At 39.1% G+C, this 16,593-nt stretch overlaps 1 protein-coding gene across 1 annotated transcript in view; it reads left to right on the top strand.

Moving 5' to 3' along the window:
- Positions 1–752: 752 nt before the first annotated feature.
- LOC127552251 (zinc finger protein 347-like) overlaps positions 753–16,593 on the top strand; it is a 141,379-nt gene continuing 125,538 nt past the window's right edge. The window contains exons 1-2 of the mRNA XM_051982853.1: positions 753–1,666; positions 3,270–3,365. Of these exons, the coding sequence (XP_051838813.1) occupies positions 1,633–1,666; positions 3,270–3,365 (130 nt within the window). The 5' untranslated portion in view covers positions 753–1,632. The remainder of the gene's footprint in view (positions 1,667–3,269; positions 3,366–16,593) is intronic.

Raw genomic sequence — 16,593 nt, 5'->3', positions numbered from 1 at the left:
GTGGCATTTGGGACTCCTCCCCAGGCCACAATGGGCGGATCCCCCCATGGACGGGTGGCGCTGGCTGATGGAGCACCCGAGTTCTCTTGGTGCTGATTGTTGGACCAAGATTAGCACGAGAGCCGGAGAGCTGATTCCTTCTGTGTTGCAGCTCAGCTTCTGAGGTTTTTTGGTGTTAATCTCAATCGTATTATCTTGATTGCGAAAATATCATTGAGATCAATATAAAAAGTCCATCCGTTTGTACTACGAGCAATATGCTCGGTTTTCACGGTAGCATCAGACGTAGTGTGATGTAGAACACTTGTTATCAGCAGTGGGTGTTCTTGGGGAGCAGGCCCCAAAGCTAGAGTTGGGACAGTCACCCCTTTGGGAAGCATCCCCCTCAAATCCCCCCCCCCCCCAAGAGCTGATCGTGCTACAATTCTCTTCCCCCGACCCACCCTGAAGGTGGTTCTGCTCCAGTTTCAGTCATCAGTAGAACAGCAGCTAGGTCCCCTGCCCAGTTGGATCAACACCCAATCCTTCTTGCACCATTTTGGAACATTCAAGGACCTTCTTTCCTACAGCCCACACACACATAGACGCCACGTCGAGGGCAAATGCTCCTCTGTCTGACTGTTGGGAATGTAATGACGACATTTTCAGATTAAGGAAATTTGCTAAAAGGAAAAAGCAGGGACCTGATAAGATAGTCTCCAGGTGGTCCTGGAGGCTGGAGGCTAAAGGCCCATATGACGGGATAAAGCATCCTCAGCTCCGTTTGACTTCGGCTGAGGTCGCCATTGACAACCAATGGTGCGGCAAGAAGGGGAGCAGTGGCCCCCTCCACCACCTCTCCAAAGGCAAAGCTTTGAGGGAGCAGTTTGGGCTTTGGGGCAGGCCAGGAAGGGGTGAAAGCGCCACCCAGGCCTGGCCACTTGGGGTGCGGTCAGTTTTTGTACGTGACCTCAGCGTTGCCAGAGGGACCCTGGGAGAAGGACAGACAGCTCTGCTTCGCTTGGCTGCACAGCGTCTCCGACCGCTCAGTGCGCTCCAGGTTCTGGGGCCTCCCACTTTGGAATCCCCTCCACATTCTCATCAGAAGTCCCAGCTTCCCAGGAAACAGAAGACATCATTTCTTTACTTTTGTTCTTGGTTAAGTGAGCACATAAACCTTTTGTGCCCCAGAATACGCTACTTGCCAGCTTCTCTTTGCAGAATCTTCTTGAGAATATATGACATATCAGTTCTGCTGAGGAGGCAATTCCCCATCACCTTCTTGTTCTCCTCCACAGATCTATCCACCTCACAGAAAAAGCAAAACAAACTTTCTTCCTGATTCTGCAGGAGACACCTTTTGTAATAGGACGATTCTCGGCTTTCTTCCACCTGATCTTAAAATTTCTCTCAAAATTCAGTCTTAATGACCATGATTCCAGGAACTGAGTGACATTCATAAAGGGTCCGACCAACCTCTGTGCTTCAGCTGGTGCGAGGTGAGCACGTTAACTCGGAAGGGTTTTTCAGTTCTGCATTTTACAACTTTTGGTGCTTTAGGTCTTGGTGACATTCAGGGATGTGGCCGTGGACTTCACCCAGGAGGAGTGGGGCCTCTTGGACCCTCCTCAGAAGGAGCTGTACAAGGACGTCATGTTGGAAAATGCCCGTAACCTGCTCTTCCTGGGTAAGGACATTTCCTTGGGTAACTGAATCCTCAATTAAGGAGCATATCTTCATTTCCTGGGGTGCAGGGTTTGGGGGGGTTATCAGTGACCAAAAAGGGAAGAGTGCTGGGCTCCCATGTCCAAGAAACTAGATTGTCCTGCAGGCCGATGTTCCTGCAGAGGTCTTTGCACTGTATGATAGGAACCTGAGGCTTCCTTTGTTGCTCCTGAAGGTGTTTCTTAGCAGTTTGAGGTAACTTGAGGTGAAATATTTAAGCAGTGGGGAAGCGTCTCAGACATGGGACTAATCTGAGAAGTTTATCTCATTGACCCTCTCCCTAGACATGAATTTTATCTGCCAAAGCTCTGTAACCAGTTCGAGCAGCTTTTCCTCACGACCCATAACTCTTTGGCCTGTGTCTGGTATTTGGAATATTCTATGTAGCAAGTGTCAGGTTGTAGCCCAAAGCATCCCCTGTCCTGCTGTTTGTCCCTAATCTTCCTTCTTACTGCCCTCAAATTCCAGCACCGTAGTGGGAAAGAAATGGAAGGGATGAGCACCATTTTTACCTCCTGTTTGCCAGGTGTGCGTTCTTTTCAGTACAGGAACAATGTTCTTTTAAAAACGGGAGGAAATTTGATATTTGGACTATTCCAGGTTCCCAAATTAACCATAAAGGACAAACGAAGATGCTGTCTACATTCAGAAATCATATAGCATACATACATACTTATACCAACTCGCGCCTATTTCTATGTAATGGTAGCCACACATAAGTAACATTTCCCATGATAGCCATTACACAATAACTTCACTTAACATGGAAGGTTATTGTGAGGATAGAGTGATGTAATATTTAGTTTTATTTTTAATTTACTGAATAAAAGAAGCATTTCCATAACATGGTACAATCAAAACTGATAAGTGCACACAAAAGTGTAAATCTCCAACAAACGGTTTGCCTTTCAAATAGAGAACAAAGTAATTAAGGAAATTTCTTTGCTTCCCTTTGCCTGTACCAACCCTAGAGATGGCTACCATTATATAAAGAGAGGTGTGTGTTTGTAGAAGTATGTATGTATATATGCTGCATGATTGCTATTCCTTAGTTCTTTCTCTGAATGAGGAAACTGAGGTAAACAGAATTTAAATACTTACCAAGGGATGCACCGCTCTTAATTGGGGCTTGCTTTAACCCCAGGCATTCTTGGCTCTATGCCCAGCTCTTTCTCCTTGTAGATCGCTCCTCTAACTTGTAGATAACAGGTACTCTGGGAGGAATCCATCCTTCTTTGTGTCACGACCAAGGGTCTGTTGCTCAGGTTCCAGGCTGCTCTGGCTCAAGAATCCCCTTTGCCAATCGTGGGGCTAGAAGTTTCTGCCAGAATGTCACCTGCTGGGATCGGGGACAGTGGGCTCAGAGGGTATGGCTCCTTCTCAGGACAAGTTTTACAACAGGATAATTTTGGTTAAATAAGCACTAATGAGTGAGTATAGACTCGTATGTGTGAACATAATGGGGTGAATCTGAGAATGGAGCAGCTCTGGATCCTCACCCCATTCCCTAAAGAGACCTAAATTTCAAGCTTCTCTCTTCATCCCTCCCTGATTTCCATGCCCAGGGCTTCCAGTTCCCAGAGAAGACCTGATCTCTTATTTTAAGCAAAGGGAATTCCCCTGGATGCTGGAGCAAGAAGGCCTGAGGAGCTGCTCTCCAGGTGAGTGAGGTGAAAGCAGGAATATGAGAGTTACCAGAGGCTTCTAGGAGTTACCAGGAAGTGAATGCTGGGTTTGAGGGAGAAAGAGCAGCCTTGGAATTCTTTTTCAGATATTTCTCAGTAGTGGCTTCTTGAGCTAGTTACTGAATCTCAGTTTCCCCAACTGTAAAATGGACTAGGTTGAAATGAGCCTTTTAGGTCGCTTCCAGTGATCATCTATGATTCTTTAAGAAGCCATTGTTTGGAATTTGGGGGCATGGAATTTTCCCCAAAATGACTAAAGGAATTACTCAACTATCAAGAAATTATCTTTCTTAAAACTTCCAGTTAGCAAGGATTTACATGCTTGCTACATGCCAGGCCCTGGACTAAGCCTAGGAACCAAGGATGCTCCCTCCTCCAAGGAACCAGGCTGTGACCTCGTGGGGGAGCAGCACACCTGGGTAGAAACCTACTGTGCTCCAGATACATTCAAACCACATTCAGTGCTGCACTTAGTCACTAGTGGGTGAGGATAATGATGGTTTAAGCAGGAGAGCAAAACTGGGAGTAAATAGTCAAAATTTCAAAAAAGGACAAACTAGCATTGATCCAGCACCTACTGTGTGCCCTTCACTGTATCAATATTGTTTCATTTTATCTTTATGAGAACCCATTTTACAGATAAACAACCTGAAGCAAGATCCCATAAACAACAAGAAGAGGTCCCAAGACTAAGGTGGGGTTAAAACCCAGGTCTTCATGTCTTAAGGCCTTTCTATCTACTGCACCACTAGCTGTGTTTTGATTTAGAAATAGCATGTAATGAAAATGCTCACACACATGTGTGGTGGAAATTGATTCTTTTAAATCCTAAGCAGTCAAAATCAATTGCTAATTACCATGAAAAAAGAGTTATATTTGCATTGCCTTATGGTATGCATTATATTAAATGGCAGATGCCTCAAAGGTCAGTTAGTAATATTGCATCGTTTTGCTGTTTTCTTTTAGATAATATATATATTAAATTGAAATTTTTTTGGAAAGAATAGCATTTCTTTTTGATCCATATTCAGTATCCATGGTCCTCTCTCTCCGAATGCTGATGGCATTTTCCAAAGTACCGAATTTTTTCAGATGTAACTTTGGTTTTTTTTTACACCTAATAAAGTATACTTTCACTGAAACCCTATTGAATGACCCATCCAAGTTGCAAACTCGTTCCTTTGAGAAACTGCCAGATAATAGAGTAATGACACATAGGCTAAGTTGAAATTAGAACACGCCTTAACATTTCAGCGAATGGCACTTTAAGGTGTGTTTTTGCAGAAGGGTTGTGATCATCCACGATGATTTCATGGTGGTCTTTGTTGTACCCAGTGACCATGCTTTTCAATAGTCTGCCAGCACTGCTGCAAGAGGGCAGACCCAGGTAACATCTTGATTTGGTGATCATGGGTTTGATGAGACGTGACAAAGGGGTTACCCAGGAATGAGAGAACTGCTCTGGTGCAGAGAGAGAGCCACTAAGGGACTTTGCAGGCCGGGGGCCCTTTGTACCTGAATGTCTAACCTTTCTGGAATTTTGGAAACTATTTGATGTCAAGTTGAGAATCTGAAAGAAACTGTTGCACTTAGAAGCCATCAGAGTTTGATGGAATCACTGTTCAGTCCCCACCACCTGGTGGATATTCCTAATCATGATCCTTTGGAATCACAGAAAAACAGCTATTCAGGTGGAAATATGCACATATTTGTTGCCCCAGAGGAGAAATATCTTTCTAACCAAATCAGATAATTATGTACCACTTAAGGTGGTACAGATAAATTTTGGGGTCAAATCCTTTGGATCATTCTTTTCACTTCCATATCATAGGATAGAGAACTTAAATTCTTGTATAAGACATATTTTCAGACATGGGTAATTTCATGCATTTTTTGTGTTAGGATTTTCATTTTACTTCAGTGATCAAGGGCATATGAAGATAAGTTTTTTTTTTTTTTTAAGTGTTGGTATTCTGAACATAGTATCAAATAACATAATGAGAAAAATATTGAAAATGACCTCTAGGGAAATTTGCAGTACCTACAAGTAGGTTAGAAAATGAAACCATTTGCCAAGTATAGGGGCACCAAATAACATTATTGTTAATAATTGTTAAATAAATATTTATTTATGAATAAAGGATTGAAAGTACAAACAATGAAAAAGAAAGATTGAAATTGGAGATAATTTGTCAAGTACTGTGGAGAGAGTATGCTCATTCAAAGGGTTTGAATTTTAGTTTCACCTGCTGGGATTTGGGCCAAGTCACTCAACTATTCTGAGCTCCTGGCAGGAGTTGTGCATACATCAAGAATGGAGGCACTTCCTGTGTTGTAACAGGTTTATTGTGAAACATCTAATGCAATTGTATGTGAAGCTCATGGTAAATTTAAGTCATCCTTGGGGTGTCGAAGCTAATAAGATTTTAAAATGATTGGTTTTGCCCATTGAAGATTTTTCTCTTTGTCTGGGAAAATAAAAGTAATTGAGTTTATGTTCTGCTGATGGAGGGAGAGTAAAAAAAAAAATATATATATATATATATATATATATATATGTTTCTTTAGTGTATATATTTGTTTTATTGTTTATTTTTTTCAGGAAATATAGGACTTGAAGTGAAGGAAACTTCAGTGCTAAGCTTTTTGTTGATAGAAAGTCATGAACCAAGATTGATGAGTGATGGTTCCTGTGACTTCCCTTGGAGAAAAACCTGTGTCTCACATGAGACAATCTACCCAGTAGAGAAGAATTATATCTGTAAGCATTGTAGAAAAACTTTTACACGGAGGGCTCATCTTCTTGCACATAAGAAAGTCCACACTGAAGGAAAACCTTATAAATGTAATCAGTGTAAAAAGACCTTCAGATCCAGTATAGAATTTATGGAACATAAGGGAATTCACACTCAAGAGAAACCTTATAAAAGTAACCAGTGTGGAAAGACTTTTACTGGGAAGGTTAGTTTTACTGGACATCAAAGAATTCACAGTGGAAAGAAATCTTATGAATGTAATCACTGTGGAAAAGCTTTTACAGACAAAAGTAATCGTCGTCGACATGAGAGAATTCACACTGGAAAGAAATCTTATGAATGTAACCAATGTGGAAAGGCCTTTAGAGCAAAGGGCTCACTTAACTCACATAAGATAATTCACACTGGAAAGAAACTTTATAAATGCAATCAGTGTGGAAAGGCTTTTACTGGAAAGGTTAGTTTTACTGAACATCAGAGAATTCACAGTGGAGAGAAATCCTATGAATGTGACCAGTGTGGAATGACTTTTACCAGGAAGGTTAGTTTTACTGAACATCAAAGAATTCACAATGGAGAAAACACTTATGAATGTAATCAATGTGGAATGACTTTTACACTCAAGAGTAATCTTCGTCGACATCAGAGTATCCACTCTGGAAAGAAACCTTATGTGTGTAACCAGTGTGGAAAAGCCTTTAGAGAAAAGGGCTCACTTAATCTACATAAGAGAATTCACACTGGTGAGAAACCTCATGAATGTAAGCAGTGTGGAAAGGCTTTTACAGAGAGAGGAAGTCTTACTCGACATCAGAGAATCCACACTGGAGAAAAACCTTTTGAATGTAATCAGTGTGGAAAAGCTTTTACAGAAAGGGGATCCCTAACGGTACATCAGAGAATCCACACAGGAGAGAAACCTTATGAATGTAACCAGTGTGGAAAGGCCTTTACGAAAAAGGGAGGTGTTACTCGACATCAGAGAATCCACACTGGAGAGAGCCCTTATCAATGCAATCAGTGTGACAAGGCATTTAGAAAAAAGGAAAGTCTTGTTGTACATCTGAAAAAACACACTGGTGAGAAACCTTATGAATGTAACCAGTGTGGAAAGGCTTATACATGGAGGGAAAGTTTTATTGCACATCAGAAAATTCACACTCAAAAGCAACCTTAAAAATGGAATCATTGCCTTCAGGCCAGAGTCTGTCCTTTCCCATTAGAGAGTTTATGTGAGATAGAGGAATCTTATAACTGACCTGAATGAGGAAGTCCATTGAAATGGAGTACAGAGCTTTTTAGCAGAAAACCACTCTGAGGAGAAGCCTTCTGTGAACTCAGTGTGAGAAGGCTTTCTGCAAAAGATCATCTAGTATATGCTTAGCAGAGGATTTATAATGAAAAGAAACCTTAAAATGTGCTCAGTGAGGACATGCCTTTCCCTGGAACATGGAGTTCACTGGTGAAGGTTAAATTTGGGTGACATTATAGATCACAGAATGGTGAAATAAAGAAAATAATTCCTGCCAACCCTCCAGGTTGCAAAACAAAAAGACCGAGAAAGAATTTGCTCATTTGCAGAACTGAATGAAAAAATAGCTTTATGATTGCAGAAATATGTCTTCATAATGAGAAAAAGAACTTGTGTCAACATTATGTGAACAATATTTGGTGAAGGGAAGAAATCAGATTTGTTTCATCAAGGGCATAAAAATGGGGCCAATTTAGGAGAATTTTGTATTCTACATGAATTCAACCAACATCCACATCAATGTCTGAGGCAATCAATGAACTTCTTTTGAACTTGAGATAGTTTCTGGCTCCTGTTCTTTGTGACCCAGAAAGAGGCTCTGTACTTTCTATCTTAAAAACTTCCCATGGTTGCTCCTGTTCTGCCAGACTGGAAGGGAAATCCAAACGAACTAAATTTCAAATGATGGGCATCTGTTTTGTTTGTCACATGCACTCTACAAATCCAGAATGGCCTAGGTACTTATAACAGCCCACTCATCAGAGTAATGGTTTCCCAATCAAAAGTCAGTATGGTAGATATTAGGGAGTAATTCAAGAAGCACTAAGGGAAATTTTATTCTTTCATAAAACCCCTGCTTTGCTAGGAAAGTTGAGCATTGATAGGAAGAAAGGTTTCTAATCAAATTCACTTGGGTGCTAATGAAGACCAAAGCCAACCTCTCATCTCCTTGTCACTTGAAGGGGCTTTTTTATACTCAGCTGCACAGACATCTCTTGTTAGGAAGGCAGGTCATTATCAGGACACCATTCATCACATCAGGTTGAAATCTGCCTCTTTTCCCCTCATTACTCCTCGGGATTCCCCCTGGGGTCAAGTGGAAAAGTGGGATTCATCTTTAACACAACAACCTTTCAGATATTTACACTATTTCATGTTGCCCACCAAGTTTTCTCTTTTGGAGTTCTTTCAACTGTTCCTCATTTGGTACAGAACGTTCTCTATTCCGATATTCACAGCTCTTCTTGGGATGTCTTCCAATTTGTCAGTGTCTCTTGTGGATTATCTCCCATGGTAGCTCCATAGAAATAGATGCTTTATTTGTCCATATTTATTGTGTGTTGTCTCTCCCTCTCATCAGGGATTATATTTTACCATTCTTTCTATCACGAGTGTGTAGAGAACTAAAACTCTGAGAATGCAGAGCACTTGAGGCTAATTACCTAATTAATGTGAGACAATGGCTCTATAAGCATATATTTAGATGATGGCTCTCCTCATCCTTGGTGCTTGCTGAATGTTTGATAGTGAGATAATCATAGACAAGGGATGGAGGGCAGGGGGAGAAAAGTCAGAGTCATTTGGTGGCAAGACAAGGAGGAGGGAGGCTAGAGAATCCGGACTCCAGAATCCAGGATACATCTTTGGCAAGCTGCGTGGTAGTTTGCCTGCCTCCTTTACTTCTCCCTCTAAACACCAAAGATTTTGATTTATCCTGATTCTGGCTGATCCTGAGGCCCTCCAGGGAGCTAGTCCAAACAATATGCCAGTGCTTAGCTCAGCATCTGCAACATAGTAGGTGCTTAATATATACTTACAATGACTCTTAAACTTGTCTGGTCATGGCAGGCAAGGTACAAGAGGATTATCAACTCTTGTTTACAAAGAGGGACAGTCATGCATTTGTCACTCCTTCCCAGTTTGACTTGTCTGCACAATGGCTGTGGTGTATGAGAGCAGAGTAAATACTTATTGTCTTTGGAGAAAAGGAAAGTAGGATGGCCTAAATTAGGCCCATATTTACCTACTATTGTCAGTTTTTGCAAGCTAAAAATCTTTTTGGTTCTTGCTCTCTTCTTTGAAAGTAAAGGTATTGGAACAAAGAGGAAAGTGGAATTCTAGTCGGAGAACACTGTGTGGTGTTGATGCCTTCCAAACTCCAGGGGTTCTAGCTATAGGTATTGGAGGGGGACCAGGAAAGGGAAATAAAAAATGACGAGGAATTGCAGGTCGCTTCTTGGCCATATTGGATCCTTGTTTTCCACCTGGTCACCTACTTGAAAGCAGCATGATGGAAAGGAAAGAGCATTTGATTTGTAGTCAGAGGACATGGGTTGAAATTCTGGCTCTTTACCTCTGTGGCCTCAATAAAAAAATTTAACTGGGTCTTAGTTCCCTCATCTGAAAAACAGGATATTAGACCCAGTGATCCCCAAGATCTTTTCCAGCTCTAAATCCTTTCATTTTACACACCTGAGAAGCCAAAGAAAGGGGAACTTAAAGATGAACCTTACCCCTCATTGCCACATATTGTTAGGTAATCAGCCTCAACTTGGGCTGATGACCCAAGGACTTCACTAAACCTGAGTACGATTGATAATCTGGAGAGGCAGCAAGACGTAGGCACTTTTAAACCTAGTCTTTGTTGAGTTAGAAGACTTGTGTGTCATTCGTAAGTGGACAGTTCTCTCTATGCAACCAATAAAATGTTTCTTGCCATATTTGTTCATGCAGAAAATAGGTTTCAAGATGCTTTTAAGAAGGAAAAATTTGCTTTGAGGTTACATCTTACATCCATCAAGTTAGCAGAGATAAGAAAAGATAGAGACAATGTTAAGGAGCTGTAGAATTAGTCACAGTAGTACAATGTATGTACTTGTGGTAAATTGGTCCAAGTATTCTGGGAAGTCATTGGGAATTACGATATAATAAAAAGTGATCAAATGTCCATACTATATGACACAGAGTCCCCACTGCAAGACATAAACTCTAAGCAAGTCATAGAAAAGTTTTTGCTACATTCAAATATTCATTGCAGTGTTTGTTGGTTTAGTAGCAAAAAAAAAAAAAAATGAAGCAGATGCAAAAGAGAAAATAGATGCTCATCAATTGGAACCTGTCTGAACACATTGTGGTGCATGAACATTACTGGAATGCTGTGCCATAGGAAACAGTGGATATAAAGAATTCAGAGAAGCATGGGATATGTACATGAGTGAATAAAGGCAGACTGAGGTAAGCAAAACCAAGAAAGGCAATATGACCGAACAGTGTCTGATGGCCAGATCTGTGAATGTGGAAATTGTTTACAACAAGATATCAAAACATCCACGTCTGCCTCTCCATCACATAAACAAAACCCAGAAGACCCATCCAATGTGATGGATTTCTTCCTTCTTCCTTACCATGTGACTAGCTCATCTTTTCTTCATGTCCTGTAATTCTTAATGAGAAGTATCAAAGATAGAGACTATCCCAAAAGAGTTCAGAAAGTCCATTGATCAATAAACCTTTGACTTGCTTGACAGATGGAGAGCAGCAGCTGCCAAATGTGACACCAAATTGGAATATAAATTAGTTTGTAAAATCTTTCAATTTTTTAATCTTTTTTGCTAACCATGGAAAAACCACTACTTTGGCACCTAAAATTTTTCATTGTTAGGTCTGTTCCTTAGGTACCAGTTGTCTTGACCTATGTTTTGCCACTGGACTCAAATGCCTAAAAGACAGAGTGAGACTGACTTGGCACAGTTCTACCTCCCTGAAATCCAACTTAATTGCAAAGTAACACATCACCCACGGACTACCACCCCCCCATCCCCATTACATCTGTACTCTTCAAGAACAAAGGACCAGCAACAATCTGTGGGTGAAGAAACTCATGAGTTCAAAAGTTCAGTGTTGCTCTCAATTAAATGTAAAAATTCAATTTTCCCATCAGTCACTTTTAATCCAAGAAAAACTCTGAGCTAAGTTTAAAAGTGCAATACCTTCATAAAACACTTTAATTCCAAAGGAATTGTTATTTTATCACCTGCTGCAAATCAGTTCATGGCAAAGAAATTTATTATCTTCTATATGTTTAATTATCCCTATTCAACTCTAGGACATTGGTGTTATTTCTGCCAAACATTCCTGGAAATATTGCTCAAGTATTTTTGTTCAAAACAATTGAAAACTTCCTTTAAATCTATTTACCTACAAACTTCATCACAGAGGGCTCCCTCCAGCACTAAAACCAAGACTACATCCAGCCACCAACCTGCCAGCCTTTCTCTTTGGTCCTTCTCTAGCAGCTTCTCACTGCTAGACTTTGGTCTTCCCCTCTTGGGGAATATCTCCAACCAGTCCTATTTGGTGTGGATCTGTGGGTCTTGATTAGTGAAAGCTGTTACAAGTACACTGTCCAGCACATGACTCTGTGTGTGTGTGTGTGTGAGAGCTAGGAACTTATTCAAACTGACCAGCTCAGAGACTTGTGAAGTCCCTATCAATAAAAGCCATAACAAGGAGGTCCTAAACAAGGACACAGGGGCCAGTACATGGTTTTGCTTGTTTAGGCCAGTATCCAGAAGCACAGGTGTTGCACACAGATTCTAGAATTGGGCTCAGTACTGAGCAGTAAATCAAAGCTTTAGTCAAAATTGCATTAATGTATGCAATGGTGCTCTATAACTGCTCCCTTGGTTTGATTTCTGTAATTACCATGGTTTAATTTTGGGTTTTTGTGGGAATCCACTGAGTCATCTAGTCAGCACTTTAGACTGTGCCCTTATGGAAATAACCTATTTAATTATTAAAGGACTTTTGTAACCATCATAGAGCTCCTGGCCTCTTTCTTCAGTATCAATAAGCTCCTTTGGTGGAGGGGTGCCCCTTCGTTATGGGAGAGGTTCCAGATTCCCTTGGGAGAGGAATGTTGGGTCACATTTGTCATAATTAGCAAATTACCAAAGAAATATATGGAGTAAGGGCAAAGCTAGAGGAAATTTCAGGATGGTCAATGTGGAGTGGGGTAATCCCTGTGTTGGACACATGTGGAGCACTAAGTGTATAGAAATGTCCAGAAAATGCCAAAAGACCTCCATCTAGTTGAGCTAGGAAAGAAAGGGGGTGATTGCTATTGTAGGATGGCCATTGCTTAAGTGAAGCCCTTCTGTAATAGCACTTATATGACCTTTCGGGAAAAAAAGGGGAGAAACAAGAAAAAGGTAGTTTGAATTTGGAAAGAACCAAAAGGTTAAGCAGTTTTACAAATTAAAGTATTGGTCAATTTAATTTAATTCTTTGAATTCATATGTATGTGCATATTAACTGTAAATTTTATGAGATTTCTATCCATTTTTGAAAGACATTTATGTTTTACCTGAATATAGATATATAGATATACACATACATATATAATTAGATCCTTAAATGTATCAAAAGGTTGTGAGAATAATGGGGTAGTCTTCGATCCAGTAGTGTTGCTACTGGATCTGTATCCCAAAGAGATCATAAAAGAGGGAGGAAGTTTGTAGCAGCATTCCGTGGGAGCAAAGAATGGGAAACTGAGATGCCCATCTGTGGGGGAATAGCTGAATAAATTATAGTGTATGGTATATGGAATATTATAAAAATGAGGAACAGATTGATTTTAGAAAGGCCTAGAAAGATTTATAAGAAGTGATGCTGAGTGAACAAGCAGAATCAGAAAAATATTGCACACAACAACAGGAAGATTGTGTGATGAGTGACTGTGATAGTCTTCTCAGCACTTCAGTGATTGAAAGCAATCCCAATAAACTGTAGATGCAAAATGACATCTGCATCCAGAAAGAGAAATATGGAGACAATGTAAATCAACACATGCTATGCTCACTTCTTTTTTCTGTTTTTTTTTCCTCTCTCATGGTTGTCCCTTTTCTCAATATGATTCATAAAGAAATGTGTATTTTGAAAGTTAACATATATGTATAGCCAGAAAAAATAAATCAATTTAAAAAATAAAATAAACATAAAAAGCTAGAAAAAAAAAACAAATTAAATACCAAATTAGAGATTCTGAAAATGAAAGACTGAATGTAAATCAACACATGCTATGTTTACTAATTTTTTTCCCTTCTGTTTTTTTTTTTCTTTTGTGGTTTTTCTTTTTTGTTCTGATTTTTCTCTCCCATAATTCATAAGAAAATATATTGAAAAGATGAATGCATATGTATAACCAAAAAAAGGTGTCTTTTACATATAACTGGGGAAATTTTTTTTTTAAAGAATAATTGAGTGTTGATACAACCATTTGTAGGACTTAGTTCTTATTCTATTAGTTATTGAAACTAAATCAGATATATCTTCAGAGTGCTTTGGAGGACAGAATTTAGTACAATCCTTTTTCTTAGAGGCATGTAACTTATGGAACATTTTTACATCCATGGAAAAATAAAATTTATTCATATTGCTAATAAAATATGAGTTTTCTATGTGTTCTATGATAAAACACCTTTTTTAATATACAACTTATTTGATATAGTATCCTCTCAAGTTATTTATTATAATCAGAATAAAAAGCAAAATCTTATAAGTAAAATCATTTATGTAATTATTGAACTTAGGGGTACTTGCAAGAATATTGTTACTTATGTTTTCACATATACAATTGAATTTACAATATCATCTGACCTTCCAAAGGCATGAAGGGTAGAGCAGCTAGAATGAGGTGGCCTTCCTTATCTTGATTGTTGACAGTCAGTGGGGTCTCATGTCCAGACCTTCCAATTTCATACTGTCTTCTCCTGTCATCCAAAAAGTATTAAAACCGTTTTTCATCAGTCCCATTGGTTGGGAAATACAGTGAATACCTCCCAGGTTGGTAGGTTTGCTACCCATTATCTCAATTAAAGAAGCTTTTAGTCTCAAATCATGGCTTTGATTTATTTCAACTTGAAAACTCCTAGATCATTGTCCTGAAGAAATGGGAAGATAATGATGCCCTCTTCAATAATAGGGAGAGTGTGAGTGTGTGTGTATGAGAATATCTGGGGTAGAAATAATAAGTTCTGTTTTGAATATATTGAATTTGAGATTCTGGTCTATTGGCCATTCAATTTGAGCCATCTATAAGGAAATTAAAGATATAAAATGGAGGTCAGCAGAGAGATTGGGACATGAAAGGGATATTTGAAAATCATCAGAATAGAGATAGCAATTAAATGCATGATAGCTGATGAAATCACCAAGAAAAGTAATAATGAGGCAAAAGAGAAGAGGATCAAGGATAGAACACCAAGGGACCCATATGGCTGGAAGTTTTGATCTCAGGAATATCCAAAAAAGATAGAAAAGAAGTGGTCAGAGAATAGGAAAGAAGGAAATCAGGAGAGAGGGGTGTCCTAAAACCCTAGAGAACAGAGTGGATCATGAAGGTAAGAGTATCAAAACCTGAAGAGAAGTCAAGGAGAATGAAGATGGAGAAGGAGACCTCTATGGGCTCAAAAAGAGCAGAGCATACAGGAGATAGAAGAGGTGGTGAAGGTGGAGAAATAAAGGAGGCATTGCTTTGCCCATTGCAGGCTGCCCCTAATGCACACTGGGCCCCAGTAAAAAAAAAAAAAAAAAATCAGGGTTGGCTCTGGAAGCTTCTCCATCTCTCAGCCCACAGAGTGAAGTGATCAGACAATTGGTGAGAAGGAGATTTCAAGGGTCCCTGTGCTGCCATTGGGAGCAGGTCTCTGCTGCTTTGTTCATATCTGGATCTAGGTAGCAGGTAGTCCCAGGATTAGAGCTGGTGGCCACTGGGGAGCAAGGACCCTCCTCACAGTTCTAGAACAGGAAAGACTGCTTATTACTGCTCATAGACCAAATACAAGATACACAGACACCTCTCTTTAGCTCATAACACTTTGGCAGAACTAAAAAGTTACAGTGCACCTTCCACTTTAAAGCAGAGATCCACCTCAATAAAGAGTTAAAAATCAAGAAACAGCCTGGGAAAATGAGCAAACAGAAAAGAAAATCTGACTATAGAAAGTTACTATGGTGACAAGGACAATAAAAACACATATTTGGAAGAAAACAGAGTCAAAACTCCTACATCCAAAGCCTTAAAGAAAATATGTGAATTAGTTTCAGGCCATGGAAGAGTTCAAAAAAAGATTTTTAAAATCAAGTAAGAGAGATGGAGGAAAAGGGGAAAGAAATAATTGATTCAATAAAATCATGAATAAAAGAGTCAATAGCGTGGTTAAGGAAGTGCAAAAAAATTTTTTTGAAGGAAATAACACTTTAAGAAATAGAATTGGCCAAATGGAGAAAGGCACAAAATTTCACTGAAGAAAAGAATTCCTTAAAATATTAGAATTGGCCAAATAAAAAGAAGGTACAAAATCTCACTGAAGAAAATAATACCTGAAAAATTAAAATTGAGCAATAGGAAACTAACGACTAGGAGACATCAAGAAACAAACAAAATAAAACAAATAAATAAAAAACCTGAAAAAATAGAAGACAATGTAAACTATCTCCTTGGAAAAATAATTGAACTGAAAAATGGATCCAGAAGTGATAATTTAAAAATTATTGGATCCTAGAAACCACAATAAAAAAAGAGTATAGACATCATCTTTCAAGAAATCATCAAGAAAAACTTTTCTGATGTTCTAGAAACTGATAGTAAAACAGAAACTGGATGAATCCACTGATCATCTCCTGAAAGAGATCCAAAACCAAAACTTCCCAGGAATATTATGCCAAATTCTGGAATTCTCAAGTAAAGAGGAAAATATTGTAAGCAGCTAAACAAACAATTCAAGTATTCATGGGTCCACAGTTAGGATAACACAAAATTTAGAAGCTTCTATAAGGATTTGGAATATAATATTCTGGAGGGCAAATGGGATATAATTACAACAATGAATCACCTCCCAGTCAAACTGAGTAAAGTTCTTCAGGGGAAAAAACATAAATGTTCACTGAAATAGAAGAATTTCAAATATTACTGATGAAAAGACCAGAGTTGAATAGAAAATCTGAATGTGAAATACAAAACTCAAGAGAAGTATAAAAAGATAAAAAAGAAAGAGAAACTTCATAAGGGATTCAACAAGTTAAACTATTTGCATTCCTATAAAGGAAGATGATACTTTTAATTCCTAAGAACTTTATCATCATTAGGGCACTTAGAAAGAATATATATAAATAGAGGGCACAGATGTGATTTGAA

This window comes from Antechinus flavipes, chromosome 2 (assembly GCF_016432865.1).
Source record: "Antechinus flavipes isolate AdamAnt ecotype Samford, QLD, Australia chromosome 2, AdamAnt_v2, whole genome shotgun sequence".
NCBI classification, from domain to species: Eukaryota; Metazoa; Chordata; class Mammalia; order Dasyuromorphia; family Dasyuridae; genus Antechinus; species Antechinus flavipes.
The sequence above is the reverse complement of the archived record's forward strand: the minus strand, read 5'-3'. Positions and strand labels throughout refer to the sequence as shown.